The sequence below is a fragment of the Hemiscyllium ocellatum genome, chromosome 26 (genome assembly GCF_020745735.1).
Source record: "Hemiscyllium ocellatum isolate sHemOce1 chromosome 26, sHemOce1.pat.X.cur, whole genome shotgun sequence".
In the NCBI taxonomy this organism is placed as follows: Eukaryota; Metazoa; Chordata; class Chondrichthyes; order Orectolobiformes; family Hemiscylliidae; genus Hemiscyllium; species Hemiscyllium ocellatum.
Window position 1 is genome coordinate 53,597,039 of NC_083426.1, and position 24,438 is coordinate 53,621,476.

The following is a 24,438-nucleotide window of genomic DNA, read 5'->3' on the forward strand; positions in this document are numbered from 1 at the left end:
CATTTCTGGATATACATAAAAGCAAACCCAGAGGAGCCCTTGTGGTGCAATGGTAGTGATCCTGCCTCCTATCCAGCAGGCCCAGGGTCAAGTGTCACCTGATCCACTTTTCTGATTGATTAAAAAGAAATAAAGCCCCTTACCCAGATAGCATTTCCGAGCTTGGAAAAAAAATAAAGCTGACCCAAGAGCTCTTGTGGTACAGTGATAATGTCCCTATCTCTGAATCAGGAGGCCCCAGTTTCAAGTCCCATCTGCTTCAGAAAGTGTGTGATAGTTTAGAGGAGAAAAAAACCCAAGAGACCTGTCTGTCCTGGGACTAGCTGAGTTGTGGCTCTGTTTTGGTGTTCAACAATAAATAATGGTATTTTCCAGTCCATCTTCCTGAGTCATTACAAATACAATTAATAGATTTGAAAAACATGCCATTCTCAGTGATGATTGGAATCTTCTATTGGGTTTTGAGATTGAGCATGTAAAAGGAGGAGAGAATTCTGTTCAGAGGGTGCAGTGGAGCCTATTCAATGTTTACTACTGTTTCATCTTATTCATTACATAGCTTTTGGTGAAGATGTCAAATTTTATAAAGAGTCAGGCAGGAAGCTCTGTCCCTCAGCAGGATTTCCTGGGCCCCAGTAAATGGGCACCATGTTTCAAGGCAGCTGGGCAGCACTCCACACTTTACAGCCCAGGAACAACACCGACTCTCTGCTCAGTGCACCCAAGCACCCCTGGGAGATTATCAAAAGCATGGCTCTGCTTTTGTATCGTCTCCCTTCACATTCTCCTCAAGACAGTCTACAAGAGAAAGGACGTTCTTTTCCCTCTGGTTGGCAACAAGCGGACAACAGCCTCAGCAGAGGAGGCTGCAGAGGTCAGTCTCCATGTGGAGCTCAAGAGAATCCAGCTCCATCGCCCCATGAGAATCAACATTTTGCTGTGCTCTGTCAGGTACATGTCACTATCCACTCATGCTCCTGTGAGAGAGAGCTCGCAGTGCAGAGGACTGTCCTACAAGAAGCTGAAACCAGAAATTGGCATCAGATCCTCCTACACAAGCAAGGTTTGTATGTACCAATGTGGCACTACTGGCACCACAGCGGTGCTACCTCTCTCACATCTGCTAGAGCTCACACTTAAAACAGAGAAGGGGTTATAACACTCAGCAGCTCACACTATCAGTCTGCTGATCTTTCTTCTGGACTATTATAATTTACACACCGGATAGCTATACATCAAAACGGACAAGAACAGCACCACAAAGGATGGCCTTTTGAGCCGAGTCTCTCTTGTCTGCACTGGTCAGCTTTGTTGGCACATGCAAATGTGACTGTCTCCCTGGGGTAGGCTTGTTGTCCCAGACAGGCCTTACTCTTTCTTTACACTAAGTGTTTAGCATCACAGTGTTTATGACTGAAGCCTCTCATGAGCTTATTAACTTGGAGGGGCTTCGCCCCCAAACATGGAAGAGTTTGTTCCTAGTTATGAAGGAACCAAGTTCAGGCAGAACTTTGTACTCAGTGGAGGTTGGAGGGACACAGCCACTCCCACAAGGGACACACTTCCTACAGAGGCAGGTTTGTGAACATATTAATGGGGACAATCATGTTGGGAAAACCAGGCAATGTCATCCCAGCAGAGCTGGTGTCTTCACGAGTACCCATGACACGATCCAAGATAAAACCATGTCCCAACATGCCTGAAAAGGTCTGGAGAACTAAATACTAAAATCTTCACCTATTGTCATGAATCGGAATTTATTTTGCCTCCTGGCCAATTGAGTTTGCCCACCCACCCTTCTAAAAGCTCTGGGTATTTCCAGAAAATTCTGTCCAATTAAACCACTGATTATTGTAAAAACCCATCTGGTTCACTCATACATACTATTAATAAATCTGGAATTAAAGATATTATAATGGAGACCATGTAACCATTGTTGATTGCCATGAAGGGGAGGCAATGGTTTAGTGGTATCATCGTTGGACTGTTAATCCAGAGACCCAGGTAATTTTTATTTAATAGTTTTTTTTTAATAGAAATGCTACAGTGTGGAAAAAGGCCCTTCAGCCCAACAAGTCCACACTGACCCTCCAAAGAGTATCCCACTCAAACTCATTCCCCATTACTCTACATTTACCCCTGACTAATGCACCTAACCTACATATCCCTGAACACTATGGGTCAATTTAAGCATGGCCAATTCACGCTAACCTGCACATGTTTGGATGGTGGGAGGGGACCTGGGTTCAAATCCTGCCACCGCAGATGGCGGAATTTGAATTCAGTACAACATTTGGAATGAAGGGTCTAATGATGACCATAAATCTATTGAAGATTGCCAGAAAAAGCCATCTGGTTCACTAAAGCTCTTTAGGGAAGGGAACTGCCATCTTTATCTGGTCTGGCCTACATGTGACTCCAGACCCACAGCAATGTGGTTGATTCTTAACTGCCCTCTGGGCAATTAGGGATGGGCAATAAATGTTGGCCCGGCCAGCGAAGGCCTCATGAATGAATTTTTAAAAAAAGACCCACATAGCCCTCTAATGTCCTTCAGGGAAGGAAATCTGCCGCACTTACCTGGTCTGACCTACATGTCTCTCCAGACCTACAGGAATGAAGATCACTCCTAACTAACCTCTGAATTTACTCTGGCAAGCCATTCAGTTCAAGGCTATGTAGAGACAGGTAAAAAAAAATGTTGGCTTTGCCAGCAATACTCATGTCCCATTAAAGATTACAGAAAGAAAAGCATTTAGTGTACAAGCAACATCCAATTTCATCGTTCTGCCCCAATAACATGCATTACAGTCAATGTTAGACAACAGCCTTCCTGAGTCATGAGTAATGTTCCAGTCTCAGACATGGTTCCTTCCGTTAAGTCAGTACCAATGTAAACCATAACCTCCTATTTGAAATCAAGCTCTGTGGAGAACTAGCTTGACTTTGTTTTTACAACTTGGGATCTGACCTTCTCACAAGTCACTGAATGGAAAACATGAGAGTAGAGCTACCACCTGTCTGATAACAAATACATATCTTACGAACCTCAGCCCGAGACTGTAAACCAGTGTTCATTCTGATGTGCAGCACCAATTTGAGCAGGATGTGTTTCCAGTGATAACCTCAGAGCACAAATGTTTAATTCCCTCACCTAATTGGGAAATGAGGTCCTGTTCTACCCATGTTCATGTGACTGTCAAGAAAGTGCAACAACTCCTCAGGAGGCTAAAGAAATTTGGCAGGTACATAAGGTCTTTTACCAATTTTTATACATGCCCCATAGAAAGCATTCTATCCAGATGCATCGTGGCTTGGTATGGCAACTGTTCTGCCCAAGACCATACCAAACTAACTGGGAGGTGTAAACACAGCCCAGTCCATCACGCAAGCCAACCTGCCACCCATTGACTCTATCTATACTTTGCGCTGCCTCAGAAATGCAGCCAACATAATCATAATCAAAGCTCCCTCCTACCCTGATCTCTGCGATCAGGCAAAAGATGCAAAGGCTTATTCACATGTACTGTCAGGTTCAAGAACAGCTTCTTCCCTGCTATTAGTAGACTTCTGATTGGACCTCTCAAGTTTTAAATTTAATGTTGACCTCTCTCTTTGTGCACCTTCCCTGCAGCGTAACATTGTATCCCTCGCTCTGTCCTATTACCCTAATGTACTTTGTATGGTATGACCTGTCTGGACTGTAAGCAAAACAAAAGTATTCACTGTACCTATGTACATGTGACACTAATAAATCACTTCAATTTCAGTTTTGTCTAAGTACCAAAGAGCTTGTGGTGTGAAGGAGGAATTATAGAATCCCTATAGTCTGCAAAGAGGCCATTTAGCCCAAAAAGTCCACACCGACCCACCGAAGAGTATCCCACCCAGGCTCAATCCCCTATCCTATTACTTTACATTTCCCCCGACTAATGCATCTAACCCACACATCCCTATAGAGTAGGAGCAATTTAGCATGACCAATATTACTGTACCGGCACATCTTTGGACTGTGGGAGGAAACCGGAGCACCTGGAGGAAACCCACGCAGACGCGGGGAGGTTGTAATCGAAGCCGAGTCCCTAGTGCTGTGAGGCAGCAGTGCCAACCACTGGGCGACTGTGCCGCCCCAAGGAGGGAGAATAACAAATAAAACTATGCAAACTGTGCCCTTCCAACATAGTCTGTAGGGGCTGGAAGCAACTGTCTGCAGTAAGATTTTCACTTATTCAAACCTCACCTTCTCTGCCGGGTTCCAGTGCAGTTTCTTTGCCATATCAGTGGTTGGGATCATCGAGTAGAGTGTGACAGAGGAAATAAACACTGAAAATCCAAGAGTAAAGGAAATGACACACAGAATCAGGCAAATTTTGAAAACTTGAGTACATCAATGAACTGGCACTGCCTGAACTCCATAAAGATCAATCAGTGCATTTAAACTGAAAAATACCCTTGGGATGAATCGATCACAAGGATTGGGAGGTGCGTCCTGATAGGAATCACAATGCCACCCGGCAGCAATTGTTGTCCAATTGGTGTGACTCTAAAACACTGATGATCAAGGCAGAAGTAGACCACTCGAGCTCAATTCTACTTACCTACCGCAAGCCCATCTCCCTTAACTCCCACCCCTCCAGGCATTGTGGGTCTACCTACAGAACATGAACTGTAGGTGGTTCATGAAGGCAGCTCATCACCACGTTCTCAAGGGCAACTAGGGATAGACAATGAATGCTGGTCTAGCCAGTTATACATACAGTTATCAAGTGAATTTTAAAACTTGTTAATGTTTATCTATCTCAGCTGTAAACTCATTCACTAATTTAATGTCCACAACCATCTGGAATATAGCATTCCAAAGTGAACAAAATTCCTCCTCATCCCAATCCTATAAAGCCAATCCTTTATCCTGAGACTGCACCCTCGTGTTCCATATTCCTGAGCAAGGGGGGGGGGAACAACTTCTGAGTGTCTACCCTCCCAAACCTTCAAAGGAATCAAACTTTCAACAAGATCACCACTTACCTTTTGAAATAATAGATTTGGTGGACAATAGGAACAGCCAGGTCTGACCGGGCAAATATCAGATCCTGGTCTCTGCTGTTCGACTAATCACTCTTCGTGATCATGACCTTAACCATAATCCTGGATTCTCACTCATGGCAAAGTCTTATTAAACCTCTCCTCCCTGGACCCTCCACTCTCTACAACAAGAAATACAAGGAGCTCATAAACTTCTTTCTCCGTAATATTGAGACAGTCTAACCAGCTCTGTCTGTCATATCTCTCCCTTCACCTCACCAACCTGGAACAAGTGACCATCTAAATTCTCCAGCTAGTTCTCCTGTTGCCGATACTGTGAACAGTTCTTATCTTCAAGTTCTATCCTTCTCTCCTTGACTTCACTGTCATTGTCTCAGCTCCACGCTTCCATCAGTCATCTCATCCAAAAAGACAACGTTATCACACCACCACCACCATCTCTAACGTATCAAACGGTTTACTGACATCCAGTATCAAATAAACAGAAATTCCCTCCAAATCTATATCGGCAATAAGTCTTCTCTTTGCTCTTTTATACTCTCAAATGCAAGCTGAGTGTTTCTTACCCACCTCTAAATGTCCTGGAGAAGTGTGTGGTGAAAACTGCCTTCTTGAACCAACACTATTTAAGGTGGACAGACATCCACAGTGCTTTCAGGGAGGGAGATCCAAGATTTTGACCCAGCAATTATGATATATTTCCAAGTAGAATGGCTCGGAGGAGAACTCACAAGTGATGGTGTTCCCATGTATGGAGTGGTTATGGGTTTGGAAGGCGTTGTCAAAGGAGCTTTGGTGAGTTGCTGCATTCACCTTGTAAATGGTGCACTCTGCTGCTACCATGCAGCAGTGATGAAGAGTGAATGTTGACAGTGGTAGATGTGGTACCCATTAAGCAGACTGCTGCATCCTGGATAGTGTCAAGCCTCTTGAATGTTCTCCGAATTGCACCCATCCAGCCAACTGGGACGTATTCCTGCCCACTCCTGACTTGTACCTTGTAGGTAGTAGACAGGTTTTGGAGAGTCAGGAGAGGTTTACTAAAATTGCAAAAGAAACTTAATCAAATGGATCAATGGGCTGGAAAATGGTAGATGGATAAATGTGAGATATTGCATTTTGGTACAATAAAAAATGGCAAGGCTTATACAATTAACGGTAGGGCATTGGGTACAGTTGTAAGACAGACGGACCTAAGAGTTTAGGTACATAATTCTTTGAAGTTTGCGTCATAAGTCGGGAAGATGTGTTGGTGGGATAGAGATTAAGGTGGACAAATCCCCAGGTCCAGATGGGATCTATCCCAGGTTGCTGAGGGAGGTGAGAGGGGAAACAGCTGGAGCTCTGACAGATATCTTGGTGGTATCCTTAAATACAGGTGAGGTGCCGGAGGACTGGAAGGTTGCTCATGTTGTCCCCCTGTACAAGAAGGGTAGTAGGGATATTCCAGGTAACTACAGACCAGTAAGCCTGACGTCGGTGGTGGGGAAGTTGCTGGAGAGGGTATTGAGAGATAGGATCTATTTATATTTGGAAAGGAATGAGCTTATCGCAGATAGGCAACATGGTTTTTGCGGGGGAAGATTGTGCCATACCAACTTAATAGAGTTCTTAGAAGAAGTGACCAAGTTGATAGATGAAGGAAGGGGTGTTGATGTCATATACATGGACTTTAGTAAGGCATTTGATAAGGTTCCCCATGGTAGACTAATGGAGAAAGTGAAGTTACATGGGGTGTGCAGGGTGTTTTAGCTCGGTGGATGAACTGGTTGAGCAACAGGAGATAGAGAGTAGTAGCTGGAGGGAGTTTCTCAAAATGGAGAAAGGTGACCAGTCGTGTTCCACAGGGGTCAGTGTTGGGGCCACTGTTGTTCGTAATATACATAAATAATCATACCAACGGTGCCCTCTTCTTTTGTATGATCCGCAAGTTTGCAGATGACATGATTGGCAGAGTAGCAGAAAGCATAAGGGCCTGTCAAAGAATACAGGATATAGATAGACTGCAGAGTTGGGTGGAAGAGTAGCAGTCAGATTTCAATCCAGAAAAATGTGAGGTGATGCATTTAGGCAAGTCTAATTCGAGAGTCAATTATACAATGAACGGAAGAGCCTTAGGAAAAGTTGATGGGCAGAGAGATCTGGGAGTGCAGGTCCATTGTACCCTGAAGGTTGCTGCACAGGTGGATAGAGTGGTCAAGAAGGCATATAGTATGCTTGCCTTCATTGAACAGGGTATCGAGTATAAGAACTGGCAAGTCATGTTAAAATTGTACAAGACATTGGTTCGGCCGCATTTAGAATACCGTGTACAGTTCTGGTCGCCACATTACCAAAAGGATGTGGACGCTTTGGAGAGGGTGCAGAGAAGGTTTACGAGGACGTTGCCTGGTATGGAAGGTGCTAGCTATAAAGAGAGGTTGAGTAGGTTAGGTTTATTTTCATTAGAAAAAAGGAGATTGAGGGGGGACCTGATTGAGGTTTACAAAATCGTGAAGGGTATAGACAGGGTGGATAGAGACAAGCTTTTCCCCGGGGTGAAGGATTCAATAACGAGAAGTCACGCTTTCAAGGTGAGAGGTGGAAAGTTTAAGGGGGATACACGCGGCAAGTACTTCACACAGAGGGTGGTAGGTGCCTGGAACGCGTTGCCAGCAGAGGTGGTAGAGGCAGGCACGGTAGCTTCATTTAAGATGCGTCTAGACAGATGCATGAGTAGGTGGGGAGCAGAGGGATACAGATGCTTAGAAACTGACCGACAGGTTTAGACAGTGGATTTGGATCGGCTCAGGCTTGGAGGGCCGAAGGGCCTGTTCCTGGGCTGTAAATTGGTTTTGTTCTTTGTTCTTTGTCACATGTACACAAGGCATTTGCCTTGCACGCTTGCCTTCATTGCTCAGTTCTTTAAATATATGAGTTGGGAAGTCATGTTGAGGTTGTACAGGACATTGGTGAAGCTTCTTCTGGAATACTGTGTCCAGTTCTGGTCACCCAGTTATAGGAAGGATATTATTAAACTGTAGAGGGTTCAGAAGAGCTTTATCAGGGTTTTGCCAGGTATGGAAGGTTTGAGTAATAAGGAAAGGCTGGGACTTTTTCCACTAGAGCATAGGAGGATGAGAATGGTCCTGATAGAAGTTTATAAAATAATGAGAGGTATAGATAGAGTTAGTGGTAGTTGTTCTTTTCCTAGGATGGGGAATTTCAAGACTTGGGGGCACATATTTAAAGATGAGAGGAGAGAGATTTAAAGAAAGATGAGATGAGAAAAGACATGAGGTACATTTTTTTTTACACAAAGGTAGTTAGCGCATGGAATGAACTTCTTCAGAAAGTGATGGCTGTGGGTACAATTGCAACATTAAAACACATTTGGATAAGTACTTGAATAGGAAAAGTTTGGAGGCATATGGGTCAGGAGCAGACAGGTGGAATTATGTTCAGCATGGACTGGTGACACTGGAGGGTCTGTTTCTGTGCTGTATGTCTCTATGATTTTAAAAGTTAGTAGCTTCCCAGCCTCTGAATTGCTTTTGCAGTCACTATGTTTATACGGCTGGTCGTGTTCAGTTTCAGGTCAATGGTAACCCCTGGATGATGATTGTGTACATTACCAAAGCACACAATCTCCCCGGTCACATAGTCCTTGTGCACAATTTCCCACATCGACAGTTCTGAAGGATACTGCTGATGCTGCTCGCTGCACACCAGATTAATAGGGCACACCGAATCCAGAAGATTTTGATTCCGTGGATGAGTGGCTGCATCATGTAGGAAATAATAGTCTGCAGCAACAGGTAAATAATCCCGATTCCAAATGTCAGCACAGCACCAAGAATATGGACATGAATTAATGTTGTCTTCTAATGGAAAAAGAAACAAAATAACATAACGATAGTGAGTCACCTGAGGCTTTATAGAAATAGCAAACTCATGGAGTGACCAGCATTGTCAAGAAATTGTTTTAGTTGTTGCCATCTGTGGTCATGCTTCATGTGATCAGTATTTAAGGTTCACGACTTCTCCAATTCACGGACAATAACCTCAGTCTATCAGTCTTGACCTTATATTGTTAAAGCATTTCAGTTATTTGAAATGTCTGTCCACGGTGAGCATTACAGATATTTCTAGTTTCTCAGTGCGGTTATCGAACATCTCTGTCCTAATCCTCCCATGGTGTTCCAGTGAAGCTCAAACTAAGCTGGAGAAAGTTTTCACTTTATAACCTTCAGCGCTCAACACTTCAACAACTTCAGCACATGAACACAATCAGATCACAATTTCAATTACAATTCCTTCCCCAACATCTGTTTACATAGAATTGCTGTCAACAGGTTTGGCCTACTTTCACCTCCCATTAATACCTATCCTTCATCTATATAACTCCTCTATTTCTATTAGAATTCCCTTTGCATTTTTCTCTAGGCAGACACCTTTACCAACTGTTCCAAACACTTCTCCTGATTCATTAACAACATTAAACAAAGCATCCTTTTACAGCCCCCTTCAGTTCTGAAGGGGAGCCATATCACACTTGAAAAGTTAATTTTGTTTCTCTCTCCACAGATGCTGCCTCATCTGTTGCGTTTCTCCAGAATTTTCTGTTTTTATTTCAGTTTTGAAACTGGCCCGATTTCAATGGGATAGCTGAATATTGCTAAAAGGTGCCAAGAGTTGATGCTTTCATCTTGCACTCGCAACCCACTTCCCCAGCTGATCAAGGACCTGCTGTAATTTCTGAGAACCTTCCTCATTGTCCACGATACCGCCAATTTTAGTCTCATCTGCAAACTTATTTATCATGCCTTGTACATTCTCATCCTCATTGATGTAGTGTTATGAAGATGTGGGTATATTGTAACTTAAAGAGTTAAAAGCTAGCAGAACTACCTGACAGCACCAAGTGTTCTGAACAAGATATAACGTAACATTTGATTGAGGAACTCTATTAGTTGGTTGCCTGGAGACGACAAAAAAAAGTTGAATTCGGCCAATCAGTTCAAATTATACCCCCCAAAATCCCAAACTCCAATCAAGTTTGAATTTAGTACAATATTAAGAGCCAATGACACAATCCGATGCTTTGGGAGTATAAAAATGGGGAAAATTGAGCAGTTGGGAGGAGAACTGCCAAGCCACCAGCATTTGCAGACTACCCAGAGAAAAACTCTGAAAGGTACCTTTATCAATTAGTAACCTGCGAAACAGAAATCCCTAAGAAGAAGAAAAGAAGATAAGGAAGATATAAAGAGAAGATTCGACATCTGGCTAGTTTTGAAAATTTTAATTTTGGTAAATCTTAATTGGGGGTTTTATCAGACTAATATTACAGAAGGGAAAGTAAAAGATAGATTAGAGGAAGGAATTGTAAATAGTTGTTAGTTAAAGTATAAAATAATTAATTAAGAAATAAAATTGTTAATTTTTACTTTAAGTAATTCTTGGCCTCTCGAATTTTCACAGATTACTGCACGGGATAAATCTTTTCTGTGTTGCAGTTTAAATTAAGCAGGAGGGGGTTAACCCCATGTTGTAACAATAGATAACAGCAATGGGCCCAGCACCAACTCCTGGGGCACTCCACTAGTCACAGGCCTCCAGTTCAACAAGCATTCTTCCATTATCACCTTCTGCTTCCTACCATCAAGCCAATGGTGTATGCAATTAGCCAGCTCTGCCTGGATTCCATGCGAACTAATCTTCCAGAGACAAAAAAAACTGCAGATGCTGGAATCCAAGGTAGACCAGCAGAAGGCTGGAAGAACACAGCAAGTAGGCAGCATCAGGAAGATTAGTGAAGATTAGACTTACAGTGTGGAAACAGGCCCTTCGGCCCAACAAGTCCACACCGACCCGCCGAAGCGCAACCCACCCATACCCCTACATTTACCCCTTACCTAACACTATGGGCAATTTAGCTTGGCCAATTCACCTGACCCGCACATCTTTGTGACTGTGGGAGGAAACCGGAGCACCCGGAGGAAACCCACGCAGACACGGGGAGAACGTGCAAACTCCACACAGTCAGTCGCCTGAGTCGGGAATTGAACCCGGGTCTACAGGCGCTGTGAGGCAGCAGTGCTAACCACTGTGCCACCGTGCCGCCCACTTCAGGATCCGAAACGTTGACTTCTCCAACTCCTGATGTTCCTGGCTTGCTGTGTTCTTCCAGCCTCCTGCTTGTCTGTCATCTAAACTTCCAGAGCAGCCTACTTTGTGAAACCTTATCAAAGACTTCTAGAAACCCATATGATTAGGGATAGTCAACATGGTTTTGTGAAAGGTAGGTTATGCCTCACAAACCTTCTTGAGTTCTTTGAGAAAAGTGACCAAACAGGTAGATGAGGGTAAAGCAGTTGATGTGGTGTATATGGACTTCAGTAAAGCATCTGATAAGGTTCCCCATGGTAGGCTACTGCAAAAAATATAAAGGCATGAGATTGAGGGTGATTTAGCAGTTTGGATCAGAAATTGGCAAGCTGAAAGAAGACATAGGCTGGTGGTTGATGGGAAATGTTCATCCTGGCATTCAGTTACAAGTGGTGTAACGCAAGGATCTGTTTTGGTGCCACCGCTGTTTGTCATTTTTATTAATGACCTGGATGAGGGTGTAGAAGGATGGGTTAGTAAATTTGTGGATGACTCTAAGGTTGATGGAGTTGTGGACAGTGTGGAAGGATGTTGCAGGTTACAAAGGGACATAGATAAGCTGTAGAGTTGGCTGAGAGGTGGCAAATGGAGTTTAACATGGAAAAGTGTGTGATGATTCACTTTGAAAGGAGTAATATAAATAGAGAGTAGTGGGCTAATGGTAAGATTCTTGGTAGCGTGGATGAACAGAGAAATCTCAGTGTTCAAGTGTATAGATTCATGAAAGTTGCCACCCAATAGAGTTGTTAACAAGGCATGTGGGGTGTCAGCTTTCACTGGTAGATAGATTGAGTTTCAGAGCCATGAGGTCATGCTGCAGCTGTACAAAACTCTCATGTGTGCAGTTCTGGTCACCGCATTATAGGAAAGATGTGGAAGCTTTGGAAAGGGTGCAGAGGAGATTTACCAGGAAGTTGCCTGGTATGGAGGGAAGGACTTATGAGGGAAGGCTGAGGGACTTGAGGCTGTTTTCATTAGCGAGAAGGTGGTTAAGAGGTAACTTAATAGAGGCATGCAAGAGGATCAGAGGATTTGGTAGGGTGGACAGTGAGAGCTTTATTCCTCAGATGGTGATGGCTAACATTGCTTTAAACTGAGGGGTGATAGATATAGGACAGATATCAGTGGTAGTTTCTTTACTCAGAGTAGTAAGGACGTGGAATGCCTGCCTGCAACAGCAATAGACTCACCAATTTTAAGGGCTGTTAAATGGTCATTGGATAATTAGAGATAATAATGGAAGAGTGTGGGTTAGATGGGCTTCAGATCAGTTTCACAGGTTGGCGCAACATAGAGGGCCGAAGGGCCTGTACTGCGCTATATTGTTCTATGTTCTATATAGACTACATCCCCCTCGTCAACCTTCCTGATCACTTCATCAAAGAACTCTAACAAATTTGAGAGGTATGATCTCCCACTCACAAAGCCATGTTGACTATTCCTAATCAAACCCTGTCTTTCCAAATGCATGTATATCTTATCATTCAGAATCTTCAGATTCTCAGGCGACTGTCTCTGTGGAGTTTGCACATTCTCCCTGCGTCTGCGTGCATTTCCTCCGGGTGCTCCAGTTTCTACCACAGTCCAAAGATGTGCTGGTTAGATGAATTGGCCTTGCTAAATTGCCTATAGTGTTCAGAGATGCGTGGGTTAGGTGCATTAGTCAGGAGTAAATGTAAAGTAATAGGGTAGGGGAATGGGTCTGGGTGGGTTACTCTTGGAGGGTCGGTGTGGACCTATTGAGACAACGGCCTGTTTCCACACTGGAGGGATTCTATGAATGAAATGTGACATGTCTCTGCTGACTGAACATGTGGCATGGAATAGGTGAATCTATTCTTTGCCTTTTTAAAAGCAGTTATTAAAAGTAATTGTTGACTAATAATATGCACATCATTTCAAATCAAAATCTCAAGTCTGAAAACCTCAGTTAGCTACGTTGTTGTGTACAAAGTTAAAAAACACACAGAGCGCTGCTCCTTCATCACTACCACCTGATGGAGCGGCGCTCTGAAAGCTAGCGTGCTTCCAATTAAACCTGTTGGACTATAACCTGGTGTTGTGTGATTTTTAACTTTGCACACCCCAGTCCAACACCAGCATCTCCAAATCATGACTACTTTTTTGTGGTTATTCTTGTCCCTGGATTTTTTGCAATATTTGTAATGCAAGTCATTCTTAATGGACCAATATTGAACAAGGCTGCAGCCATCCCTCGTACAATCTTCACTCAAAGAACTAGAATGTCAATGAGAATTTCACCAAAATTCCAAAGGCAAGTTGGCAAGCTTTCACTGAGGTAAACGGTGCTCAAGTTGAGGAGGACGTTGATAGAGTAAATAAAGAGAAGCTGTTTCCACTGGTAGGATTATTAAGAATCAGGAGGATGCAGGGTTAGAATAAAAAGCTGTCTGCTTACAGCCCTTGGATTGGTCCATCTGCAGTCAGCTGCACACTTGTGAGGGCAATGCAGACAAAGACAAGACCCAGCAACAGAAAATATCTCTTGGTGAGTGAAAAGAGAAAAACACCAAGAAGTGTGAAAGAATTCTAATAAAAGAAAAAAAAAACTAGTTCTGCCATTCAACTCTCAAACTGATGAGCAATAACTTTCTACAGAAATCATTGCCAAAAATCAAAAGAACAAAGAGATCTTGGAGTGTAGGTTCATGTTTCCTTGAAAGTGGAGTTGCAGGTAGATAGGATAATGAAGGCGGCATTTGGTAGACTTTCTTTATTGGACAGAGCATTAGAGTATAGGATTTGGGAGGTCATGTTGCAGCTGTACAAGACATTAGTTAGGCCACTTTTGGAATAGTGTGTGCAATTCCGGTCTCCCTCCTATCAGAACTTGAAAGGGTTCAGAAAAGATTTACAAGGATGTTGCCAGGGTTGGAGGATTTGAGCTATAGGGAGAGGCTGAACAGGCTGGGGCTGTTTTCCCTGGAGTGTCGGAGGCTGAGGGGTGACCTTATAGAGGTTTATAAAGGCATAGAACATAGAACATAGAAAAATACAGCGCAGTACAGGCCCTTCGGCCCTCGATGTGCGCCGACCGAAGCCTACCTAACCTACGCTAGCCCAATAACCTCCATATGCCTATCCAATGCCCGCTTAAATGACCATAAAGAGGGAGAGTCCACCACTGCTACTGGCAGGGCATTCCATGAACTCACAACCCGCTGAGTAAAGAATCTACCCCTAACATCTGTCCTATACCTACCACCCCTTAATTTAAAGCTGTGTCCCCTAGTAACAGCTGACTCCATTAGCGGAAAAAGGTTCTCACTGTCAACCCTATCTAAACCCCTAATCATCTTGTACACCTCTATCAAATCTCCCCTAAACCTTCTTTTCTCCAATGAGAACAGCCCCAAGTGCCTCAGCCTTTCCTCATACAATCTTCCTACCATGCCAGGCAACATCCTGGTAAACCTCCTCTGCACTCGTTCCAATGCCTCCACATCCTTCCTATAGTATGGTGACCAAAACTGCACACAATACTCCAGATGAGGCCACACCAGAGTCTTATACAACTGCAACATGACCTCAGGACTCCGGAACTCAATTCCTCGACCAATAAATCCCAGTACACCATATGCCTTCTTCACAGCATTATTTACCTGGGTGGCAACTCTCCATCTGTGTACATGGACACCAAGATCCCTCTGCTCATCCACACTACCAAGTAGCCTACCATTAGCCCAGTAATCCATCTTCTTGTTACTCCTACCAAAGTGAATGACTTCACACTTAGCTACATTGAACTCCATTTGCCACCTTTCTGCCCAGCTCTGCAACTTATCTATATCCCGCTGTAACCTGCCACATCCTTCTTCGCTGTCCACAACTCCACCGACTTTCGTATCATCCGCAAACTTGCTCACCCAGCTTTCAAGCCCCTCCTCTAGGTCATTTATAAAAATGACAAACAGACAGGCTGGAAGATTGAAAAGCATTGAAAGATCAACACAGGGTTACTGAACAAATAATAAAAAGAGTAAGGTAAATTATGAAGGAAAATGAGCACAAAAAGATAGCAAAAGCTACCATAAGTTTATAAAAAAGGAAGTAGCTAAAGTGAATGTTAGTCACTTGGAGATTGAGAGTGGGGCGTTAATAGTGGAGAACACTGAAATGGCAGAGTCACTAGATTAATATTTTGCTTCAGTTTTTCACAGTGGAGGACACTCGTACCATTGCAACAGTAACAGGTAATGCAGGTTATAGACAGGGAGGAACTTAGATCAATCATCATAACCAGAGAAAAAGCATCAACGAGTCCCGACAGAGTGGAAGCAAGCCACCAACCCTCCAAAGAGTATCCCATCCAGACCCACCTATTTGTGTAACTCTGTATTTCCTAGGCTAATCCAGCGAGCTTGCACATCCCTGGACACCACGGGCAATTTAGCATAGTCAATCCAACTAACCTGCACATAGAGTCATACAGCATAAAACAGACCCCTGCAGTCCAACCAGTCCGTGCCGAACGTAATCTCAAACTAAACTAGTCCCACCTGTTTGGGGGGGATATGACCCATGAGCAGACCTTTCCTATGCACCGAAGTATCCAAGTATCTTTTAAATGTTGTAATTATACTAGCATCCATGTCCTCAGGAAGTGCATTCCACATGCGAACCATCCTGGTGTAAAAAGTCTGCCTCTCTTTGGACAGTGGAAGGAAAGCTGACCACCCAGTGTAAACTCACTCAGACAGAGGAGAACGTGCAAACTCTGCACAGACAATCGCCCAAGGGTAGAACTGAACCCAGGTCCCTGGCGTTGTGAGGTAGCAGGGCCAACCGCTGAGCCACCATGCTACCTTACTTCACCACCTGCCAAATACTTAGCAAACTATTGAGACTGGAGGCAGACAAGTCCCTGGGGCCTGATAGTCTATATCCTGGGACTTAAAGGAAGCAGCAGCAGCAGAGGTAATGGATCCATTGGTTATAACATTCCAAAACTCTCTGGATATGGGAAAGATTCCAGTGGATTGGAAAACTGCTAATATAACACCTTTATTCAGAAAAGACAAGGAGGCAGAAGGAGAGAAATTACACTCCAGTTAGTTTAGCATGTGTGGTTGAGAAATTGTTAGAATCCATTATTAGGGAAGTAATAATAGAATATTTGGAAAGTCAAAACCCAATCCAGCAGAGTCAGCATGGTTTTATGAAGAATAAATCATGTTTGATTAATTTGCTAGAGTTCTTCAAAATGTAACATGCAAAGTGGATAATGGGGATCCTGTTGATGTAATATATCTGCCCTTTCTGAAGACATTTGAGAAGATGCCACCCAAATGGTTAACATACATGGCTATATCACACGGCTATATCACACGGCAATATCACACGGCAATATCACACGGCAATATCACACGGCAATATCACACGGCAATATCACACGGCAATATCACACGGCGTCAAGGTTAGTTTATTAGCTGGATAAAAAATTGAGTCACCAACAGAAATCCGAAACGTCGACTCCCCTTCTCCTCTGATGCTGCTTGACCTGCTGTGCTTTTCCCAGCCCTATCTATCTACACTTGCTCTGGTTGGCAAGGTGTGACTAATGGGGTACCACAAGCTTTGGGCCTCAGACCCCAAATCTTTACAACCTATATTAATGACTTGGATGCAGGGATAGAAAGTAATATAACCAAATTTTCAGGTGACACTAAAACAGATGGGAAATTAAGTTGTAAGACCATAAGACATAGGAGCAGAAATTAGGCCATTTGGCCCATCGAATCTGCTCCAACATTCAATCATGACTGATTGGGTTGAAAAGCCTATCTTCCCACTTTCTCCCTGTAACCTCTGACCCCCTTAGCAACCAAGAGCTTACCTAGCTCTGTTCTAAATATACTCAATGACCTAACCTCCACACACTTCTGTGGCAATGAATTCCATAGATTCACCACTCTCTGGCTAATCCTTATCCTTATCTCTGTTCTAAGCAGCCTTCCTTTTAATCTAAGGCTGTACCCTTGAGTCCTCAACTCTCCTGCCAATGGAAACATTTTCCCAACGTTCACTCTGTCCAGGTCATTCAGTTTCAATTTGATCCCCCCTCATGCCTCTAAACTCCATCCAGTACAGTCTCAGACTCCTCAAACATTCCTCAGCGTTCAGCCTTTCATTCCTGGTATAATTCTCGTGAACCTGCTTTGGACCCTCTCCGGGGGGATACACCCTTCTTGCGGAATGGGGCCCAAAATTGCTCACAATACTGTAAATGTGGTCTCACCAGAGCCTTCTAAAGCCTCAGAATCACATCCCTGCTTTTATATTCTAGGCCTCTTGAGATGTAGTGATATTTACAAAATTGATACGGATTATAGAGTCATAGAGACGTACAGCACGGAAACAGACCCTTCAGTCCAACCCGTCCATGCCGACCAGATATCCCATCCCAATCTAGTTCCACCTGCCAGCACCCAGCCCATATCCCTCCAAACCCTTCCTATTCATATACCCATCCAAATGCCTCTTAAATGTTGCAATTGTACCAGCCTCCACCACTTCCTCTGGCAGTTCATTCCATACATACCACTCTCCGCATGAAAATGTTGCCCCTGAGGTCTCTTTTATATCTTTCCCCTCTCACCCTAAACCTATGCCCTCTAGTTCTGGACTCTCCCATCCTATCCATGCCCCTCATGATTTTATAAACCTCTATGAGGTCACCCCTCAGCCTCCGATACTCCAGGGAAAACAGCCCCAGCCTGTTCAACCTCTCCCTGTAGCTCAAATCCTCCAACCCTGGCAACATCCTTGTAAATCTTTTCTGAACCCTTTCAAGTTTCACAACATCTCTCCGATAGGAAGGAGACCAGAATTGCACGCAATATTCCAACAGTTAGGGGAATGGGGTAAGTTTTGGCAAATGAAGCTTAATGTTGCTAAATGAGTATCTGTTTTGATTAGAATAGTAAGGCAATTTATCTAAATGGGGAGAAACCTTAGTGCAGAGGGATCTGGGTGTTCTCGTGTGTGAATCACAAGAAACTAGTTTTCGGGGACAGCAGGTAATAAGGAAGGCAAATGGAATTTTGGTATTTATTGCTGAAGGAATAGAGATTAAAAGTTGGGAAGGGTTGCTACAACTGTACAAGACATTAGTAAGTTCACATCTGGAGCACTGCATACAGATTTGGTCCCCTGGTGGGATGTAGGTGTTTTGGAGGCAGTTCAGAGGAGATTCACTAGAGTGATTCCAGAGAGGAGAGGTTTGTCTTATGGTGAAAGATTCAGCAGTGTAAACCTTAACTCTCTGGAGTTTAGAATAACAAGTGATCTAATGGAGGTATATAAGATTCCAAAAGGGGTTAAACACAGTAGATGTAGAGAGGTGTTTTCCTCATGTGAGGCAATCTAGAAAGAGAGGGCATCGTTTTAGGATAATGAGTAGCAGGTTCAAAAGAGATGAGCAGAAATTGCTTAAAATCAGAGATATACAGCACAGAAACAGACCTTCAGTCCAACTTGTCCATGCCATCTAAACATCCTATGTAAATTTAGTCCCATTTGCCAGCACCCGGCCCATATCCCTCCAAACCCTTCCTATTCATATACCCACCCAGATTCCCTTTAAAATGTTGTAATTGTACCAGCCTCCACCACTTCCTCTGGCAGCTCATTCCATACATCCTCTACATGAAAAAGCTGCCCATTTGGTCCTTTTTAAACCTTTCCCATCTCACCTTAAACCTATGCCATCAGTTTTGGACTCCCCCTCCCATGAAAAAGACTTGTTTATTTACCCCATTCATGCCCCTCTAACTTTATAAACTTCAAGATCACTACTCTGTCTCCAGGGAAAACAGCCCCATCCTGTTCAGCCTCTCCCTACAACTCAAACCCCCCAACTCCGGCAACATCCCTGTAAATCTTTTCTGAACCCTTTCAAGTTTCACAACATCCTTCCAATACGAAGGAGACCAGAATTGCACACAATATTCCAAAAGTGGCAGAACCAATGTCCTGTACAGACACAACATGACCTTCCAACTCCTCTACTCAATGCACTGACCAATAAAAGAAAGCATACCAAATGCCTTCTTCACCATCCTATCTACCAGAGAGTCCACTTTCAAGGAACTATGAACCTGCACCCCAAGCTCTCTTTGTTCAGCAACACTCCCCAGCACCTTACCATTAAGGTATATCAGTCCTGCCCTGATTTGCCTTTCCAAAATGCAGTATCTCCCATTCTCTCAAAGGGTCGTGAATCTGTGAATTGCACCATCTCAGAGTGCGCTGAACGCTGGGACATTGAGTAAATTTAAGGAGATAGACAGATTTTAAATTAGTAATGGGCTTGAAGGGTTATGGAGAGAGGTGGGAAAGTGAAGTTGAGGATGAGGCAAGATCAGCCCTGATTGTATTAAATGGTAGAGCAGGGTTGAGGGACTGAATTGCCTATTCCTGCTCCTAAGCCATCAAGCTTAGTCTGTTTTATTTGTGAATGAGCCTCTATGTATTTTATTCACGAATTTGGTGTTTATAGGCATATAACTTAGGCTACATCGCAGTTGATTAGTAAACATTTCTTTAATAAGTTTAACACCGTGCTGGACAGCACAGTAGCTCAATAGTTAGCACTGATGCCTCAGCGCCGGGAGACCCAGGTTCGATTCCTTACCTCAGGTCTGTGTGGAGTTTGCACATTATCTCAGTGCCTGCGTGGGTTTCGTCCGGGTGCTCCAGCTTCCTCCCACAGTCCAAAGATGTGCAGGCCAGGCGAATTGGTCATACTAAATTGCCCATATAGTGTTAGGTGCATGAGTTAGTGTAAAGATAGGGTAGGGGAATGGGTCTGGGTGGGTTACTCTTCAAAGGGTCGGTGTGGACTTGTTGGGCCAAATGGCCTGTTTCCATACTGTAGGGAATCTAACCTAAATAGAGAAATCTGTGCTTTTTCTCAACAAAGACAATTATTTTTCAATTTTTCATGACATCTGATGTGAACTGCTTTTATCCTGAATAGCAGTCAGTTCAACAAATTGATTATCTTGGTGGTTGAAATGGGCAGTTACAGATTTTGTGAAAAAAATAGGGCTCGATTATTGGTGAACTCTTCCCAATTGGGTCCTAACACTGGATGCCACAAGGTTGTTTTAACTCTGTTCCCACGCCAGAGCTCGATTCGTCTGATAGCGGCTGGAGGGTCAAATCCACAAACAGTCAGCACCACCTGACCCTCACCCTCCAACCACCCCTGACCTTCTCACGGAGGAGTTAGCTCGCACAGCATTCATAAATTAGAAGAATATAGGACAGGAGGAGGCCGTTCAGGCATTCAGACTGGGCTAGCTCTTTCAAAGAACAATCCAGTCAGTCCCAATCCCAGTGTTCTCCCCACTTACCCTCCAAACATTCCGCTTTCACCCACAGACCCAATACCCTCTGAATGCTGTTATTGCATCAGTACCCACTGCTTTATCATGCAGCATATTCTAAACCCAAACTACTCCTGTGGAGTAAAGATTTTCCCTCATGTTGTCTGTGGTTGTTATACCAATCAGCTTAAAATCTATGTTCTTGAAGCAATATTTATCTCCCAACCAACACCCCTCGCAAGTTATCTGGCCACAATCTCACTGCCCAAACAACAGCTTGTTATGCATCAAACCACATTTGTCACATTACAAACAATGACTACATTCCAAAATTATATGTTAGGCTTAAAGACATTCCGGGCATTCAGAGGTCATGAGAAATACTCTTGAAGTTCTCCTTATTATTTTCTTCAAAGAAAGAGGAAAGTACATCTACCCTTTGGTCAAAAGGCAGACCATGTAATGTAATCTCTAAATCTTGTATCACTTTCAGCTTGAAGTAGCAAACATGAAACTTTTTATGGTTGAACGCAAAGAACGGGTTTGGGCAGATCACCCATGAAGATGATTTGGGTCCCTTGGTTTGAAAGCTAGCAGATCATGTCTGCCCTTTGGCATCTCTCAAATTCCTGAAAAAATTCTAAAACATTTTCACTTCAACAGGAAGGGAATTGGCTTGTGGTGATTGGCATCATCTTCACGCTGGGTTAGAACGGATCCTGTCAGAGAAACAAATGGATACTTCACCGTGGACAGGAGCATTCGGGCAGAGAGACAAAGACAGAGACAGGGACACAGCAGACAGACCGGGAGAGAAACCGATGGGGGAGGGAAGGAGGGAGGGAGATATTATGCTCCCCCACTGAAACTTCCACCACTTGCTCAACTTTGTTTCATAAAATTAAGTACAGTACTTAACTTTTACTACAGTATGCTCCCTCTAATGTAGGGGTTTCTATGTACTGTCTTAAAAAGCTGTCCTGGATGTACAAAGTTAAAAATCACACAACACCAGATTATAGTCCAACAGGTTTATTTGGAAGCACTAGCTTTCAGAGTGCTGCTCCTTCACAACCACCTGATGTACATCCCAGTCCAACACTGGCATGTCTAAGTCCTGGATGTATTCTAAGAAATCCTCTCCCTCTAATGTCGGGGAGGTTGAAATCCCCTGCCTTGCAGCCTTATTACTTTTAGACTTTCCTGAAATTTGCTTTTCTATTTCCATCAGATCATCAGGGGCCTACAGTACACTCCCAATGTGATTGTTCTTATTTGGCTTTTATCCATTAGTTCTATCCATATTGCTTCATTTGAGGAGCCTTCCAAGATGCCACCCCTCCTAACTGCTGTAAGAGATTCCCTGATCAAAAAAGTGTGACACCTGCTGTTTATTTCCTTCCCCGTGTCATTTGAAGACCCTATATCCTGGAATATTGAGCTGCAAAACTTCTTAACCATATCTCGGTGCCAGCAATGACATCATACATTTTAATTTGTGCTCTCAACTCATCTGTCTTCTTCATCAGACTCTTACATTAAATACCACCCAATCCTGCCAAACTCCCATGGGTCTTAACTGGCCTGGAATGTTGATGCCTCCTTGACTCACTTGCTGCCACTCATCTCCCTCGCTGAACATTCGCTCTGGATCCCACCCCCTAGCAAGTAAGTTTAAACCCTCCCGAAAAGCACCAGCAAATCTCCCTACAATGTTGGTTCAATTGGAACCCAGAGCTGAAAATGTGTTGCTGGAAAAGCGCAGCAGGTCAGGCAGCATCCAAGGAACAGGAAATTCGACGTTTCGGGCATAAGCCCTTCATCAGGAATGCCCAAAACGTCGATTCTCCTGCTCCTTGAATGCTGCCTGACCTGCTGCGCTTTTCCAGCAACACATTTTCAGCTCTGATACTCCAGCATCTGCAGATCTCACTTTCTCCTCAGTTGGAACCCATCTGACTTGTAAAGGTCCCACAACCTCCAAATACATTCCAAATTTCCCAGAAATCTAAAGTTCTCCCTCCTGCATAATCTCTTCAGGCACACATTTATCTGAACTAACCTCCTTTTCTGATACTCACTCACACATAGCAGAAGTAACCCAGAAATAACTACCCTTTGGCTTCTGTTCTTTAATCTACTTCCTAGCTCCTTAAGTTCTGTTTCAGGACCTCATCAATTTCTCTAACTGTGTCATTAGTACCAATATGTACCATGATCTTAGTCTGTTTGCCCTCCCCTTTCAGATTGTCCTGCGGCCATTCAGTGACATCCATGACCCTAGCACTGGGGAGGCACAGTGAGACTCTGTGGCTGCAGAAACACCCGCCTGTTTCCCTTCAATTGAAGTTCCTACCACTATAGCCTGCTGCTGTTCTTCCTCCCCTCTCGTGCAGCAGACCCACCCATAGTGCCACAAAGATGTCTCCCACCGTTTTCCTCCTGTATAGACATCCCCCCAGCAGTTTATATATTGAAAAGGGGAGCAGTCACAGGGGACACCTGCACTACCTGCCTGCCTCTACTCTGCCTGGTGGTCACCCATGCCAGTTCTATCTGCACCTCACTGAATCAGCTCAGCATAGTGGATGGTCCACAGTGAATGTACTCTCAGTGCCAGCTACAAAATCTGGTTTACTGGGAGCTACAGATGGACTCACTTCCTGCACAACTTAATGTTCAACAGGTCTGGCAGCATCTATGAAGGGAGATACGACAATGGCTGAGTGACAGGACTAGTGGTTCATGGATATTTTCCTCTCTGGAGAAAGGTTTAGATCGCCAGTGGTTGGTGTGACGACTCCCAGTTTTTGTACAGAGACCTCAGTGTACAGGGCATAAATTCAAAATCTGTAGATGATACAAAATTCGTTAATGTTGTGAAATGTGTGTAGGTTAAAGCAGGACTTCAAAAGAACATAGGTTAAGGGAATGGACAGGCAAATGGCAGATGAAGTTCAACGTGGAGAAAGGGGATTCATTTTGGTAAGAAGCATGTGGAAAGACGGTGTGAAGTAATGGGTACTCCTCCAAGAGAGCACAGCAACCTGGGTCTGTATGTATATGGGTCATTAAAAGTGGCAGGACAAAGCATACAGTAGCATAGTCTTTACCAATTATAGAATCATACATACTGAAGAGGGTCTTAACCCATCGAATCTGTACTGCCAAAAATACACTCCTACTTAAACAAGTCCTACTTACCCCACTACGCTTGGACTGCTATGGCAATTCAAGTGCTCATCCAAGCACTTTTTAAAGGTTAGGAAGCTTCCCACCTCAACTAACCCCTGCCACGCTATGGAAGAAAAACATTTTCCCTAAGTCCTCTCTACTGAAAGGAGCACAGAGTACAAGACCAAGATGATCATGTTGAACTTGTAGAAGACATTAGAGAAAGTGCAGAAAAGATTCACTGAATAATTCCAGGGATGTGGACAGATTGAAGATGCCGGGACTATTTGCCAAAAAATTTGGGAAGATGTTTGATCGACATGTTGAAGATCATGATCATCTGAGAAGTGTTCCGTTGGTGGAAGGATCAAAAATGAGAGCCAACAGAATTAAAGTAATTGGTAAACAAAGCAAAAATAATATAAGAAAATAACCATTATATCTGAGTGGAGAGCGTCTGGAATGTGTTGCCCGAGACTGTGGTGGAGACAGGTTCAACTGAAGCATTCAAAAGGGAGTGAGATGAATATTTGAAAATGAAGAGTGTGCAGGTTTGCAAAGAGAAGGCACAGAAATGGCAGTTTCACTTGTACCTCTTTCAATTTGGTCTATTGCATTCGTTGCTCCCAATGTGGTCTCCTCTATATCGGAGAGACAAAACGCCGACTGGGTGGCTTGCCACTTCACCACCCAATCCTGCTCCCATGCCCACATGTCT

At 43.7% G+C, this 24,438-nt stretch overlaps 1 protein-coding gene across 6 annotated transcripts in view; it reads right to left on the reverse strand.

Moving 5' to 3' along the window:
- LOC132828247 (DNA damage-regulated autophagy modulator protein 2-like) overlaps positions 1-24,438 on the reverse strand; it is a 103,871-nt gene that overhangs the window by 17,673 nt on the left and 61,760 nt on the right. For all 6 annotated transcript variants that reach the window (XM_060845218.1, XM_060845216.1, XM_060845214.1 and 3 more), the window contains 2 exons: positions 8,729-8,906; positions 4,241-4,323 (listed from right to left, as the gene is read on the reverse strand). In XM_060845218.1, coding sequence (XP_060701201.1) covers positions 4,241-4,323; positions 8,729-8,906 — 261 coding nt within the window. The remainder of the gene's footprint in view (positions 1-4,240; positions 4,324-8,728; positions 8,907-24,438) is intronic.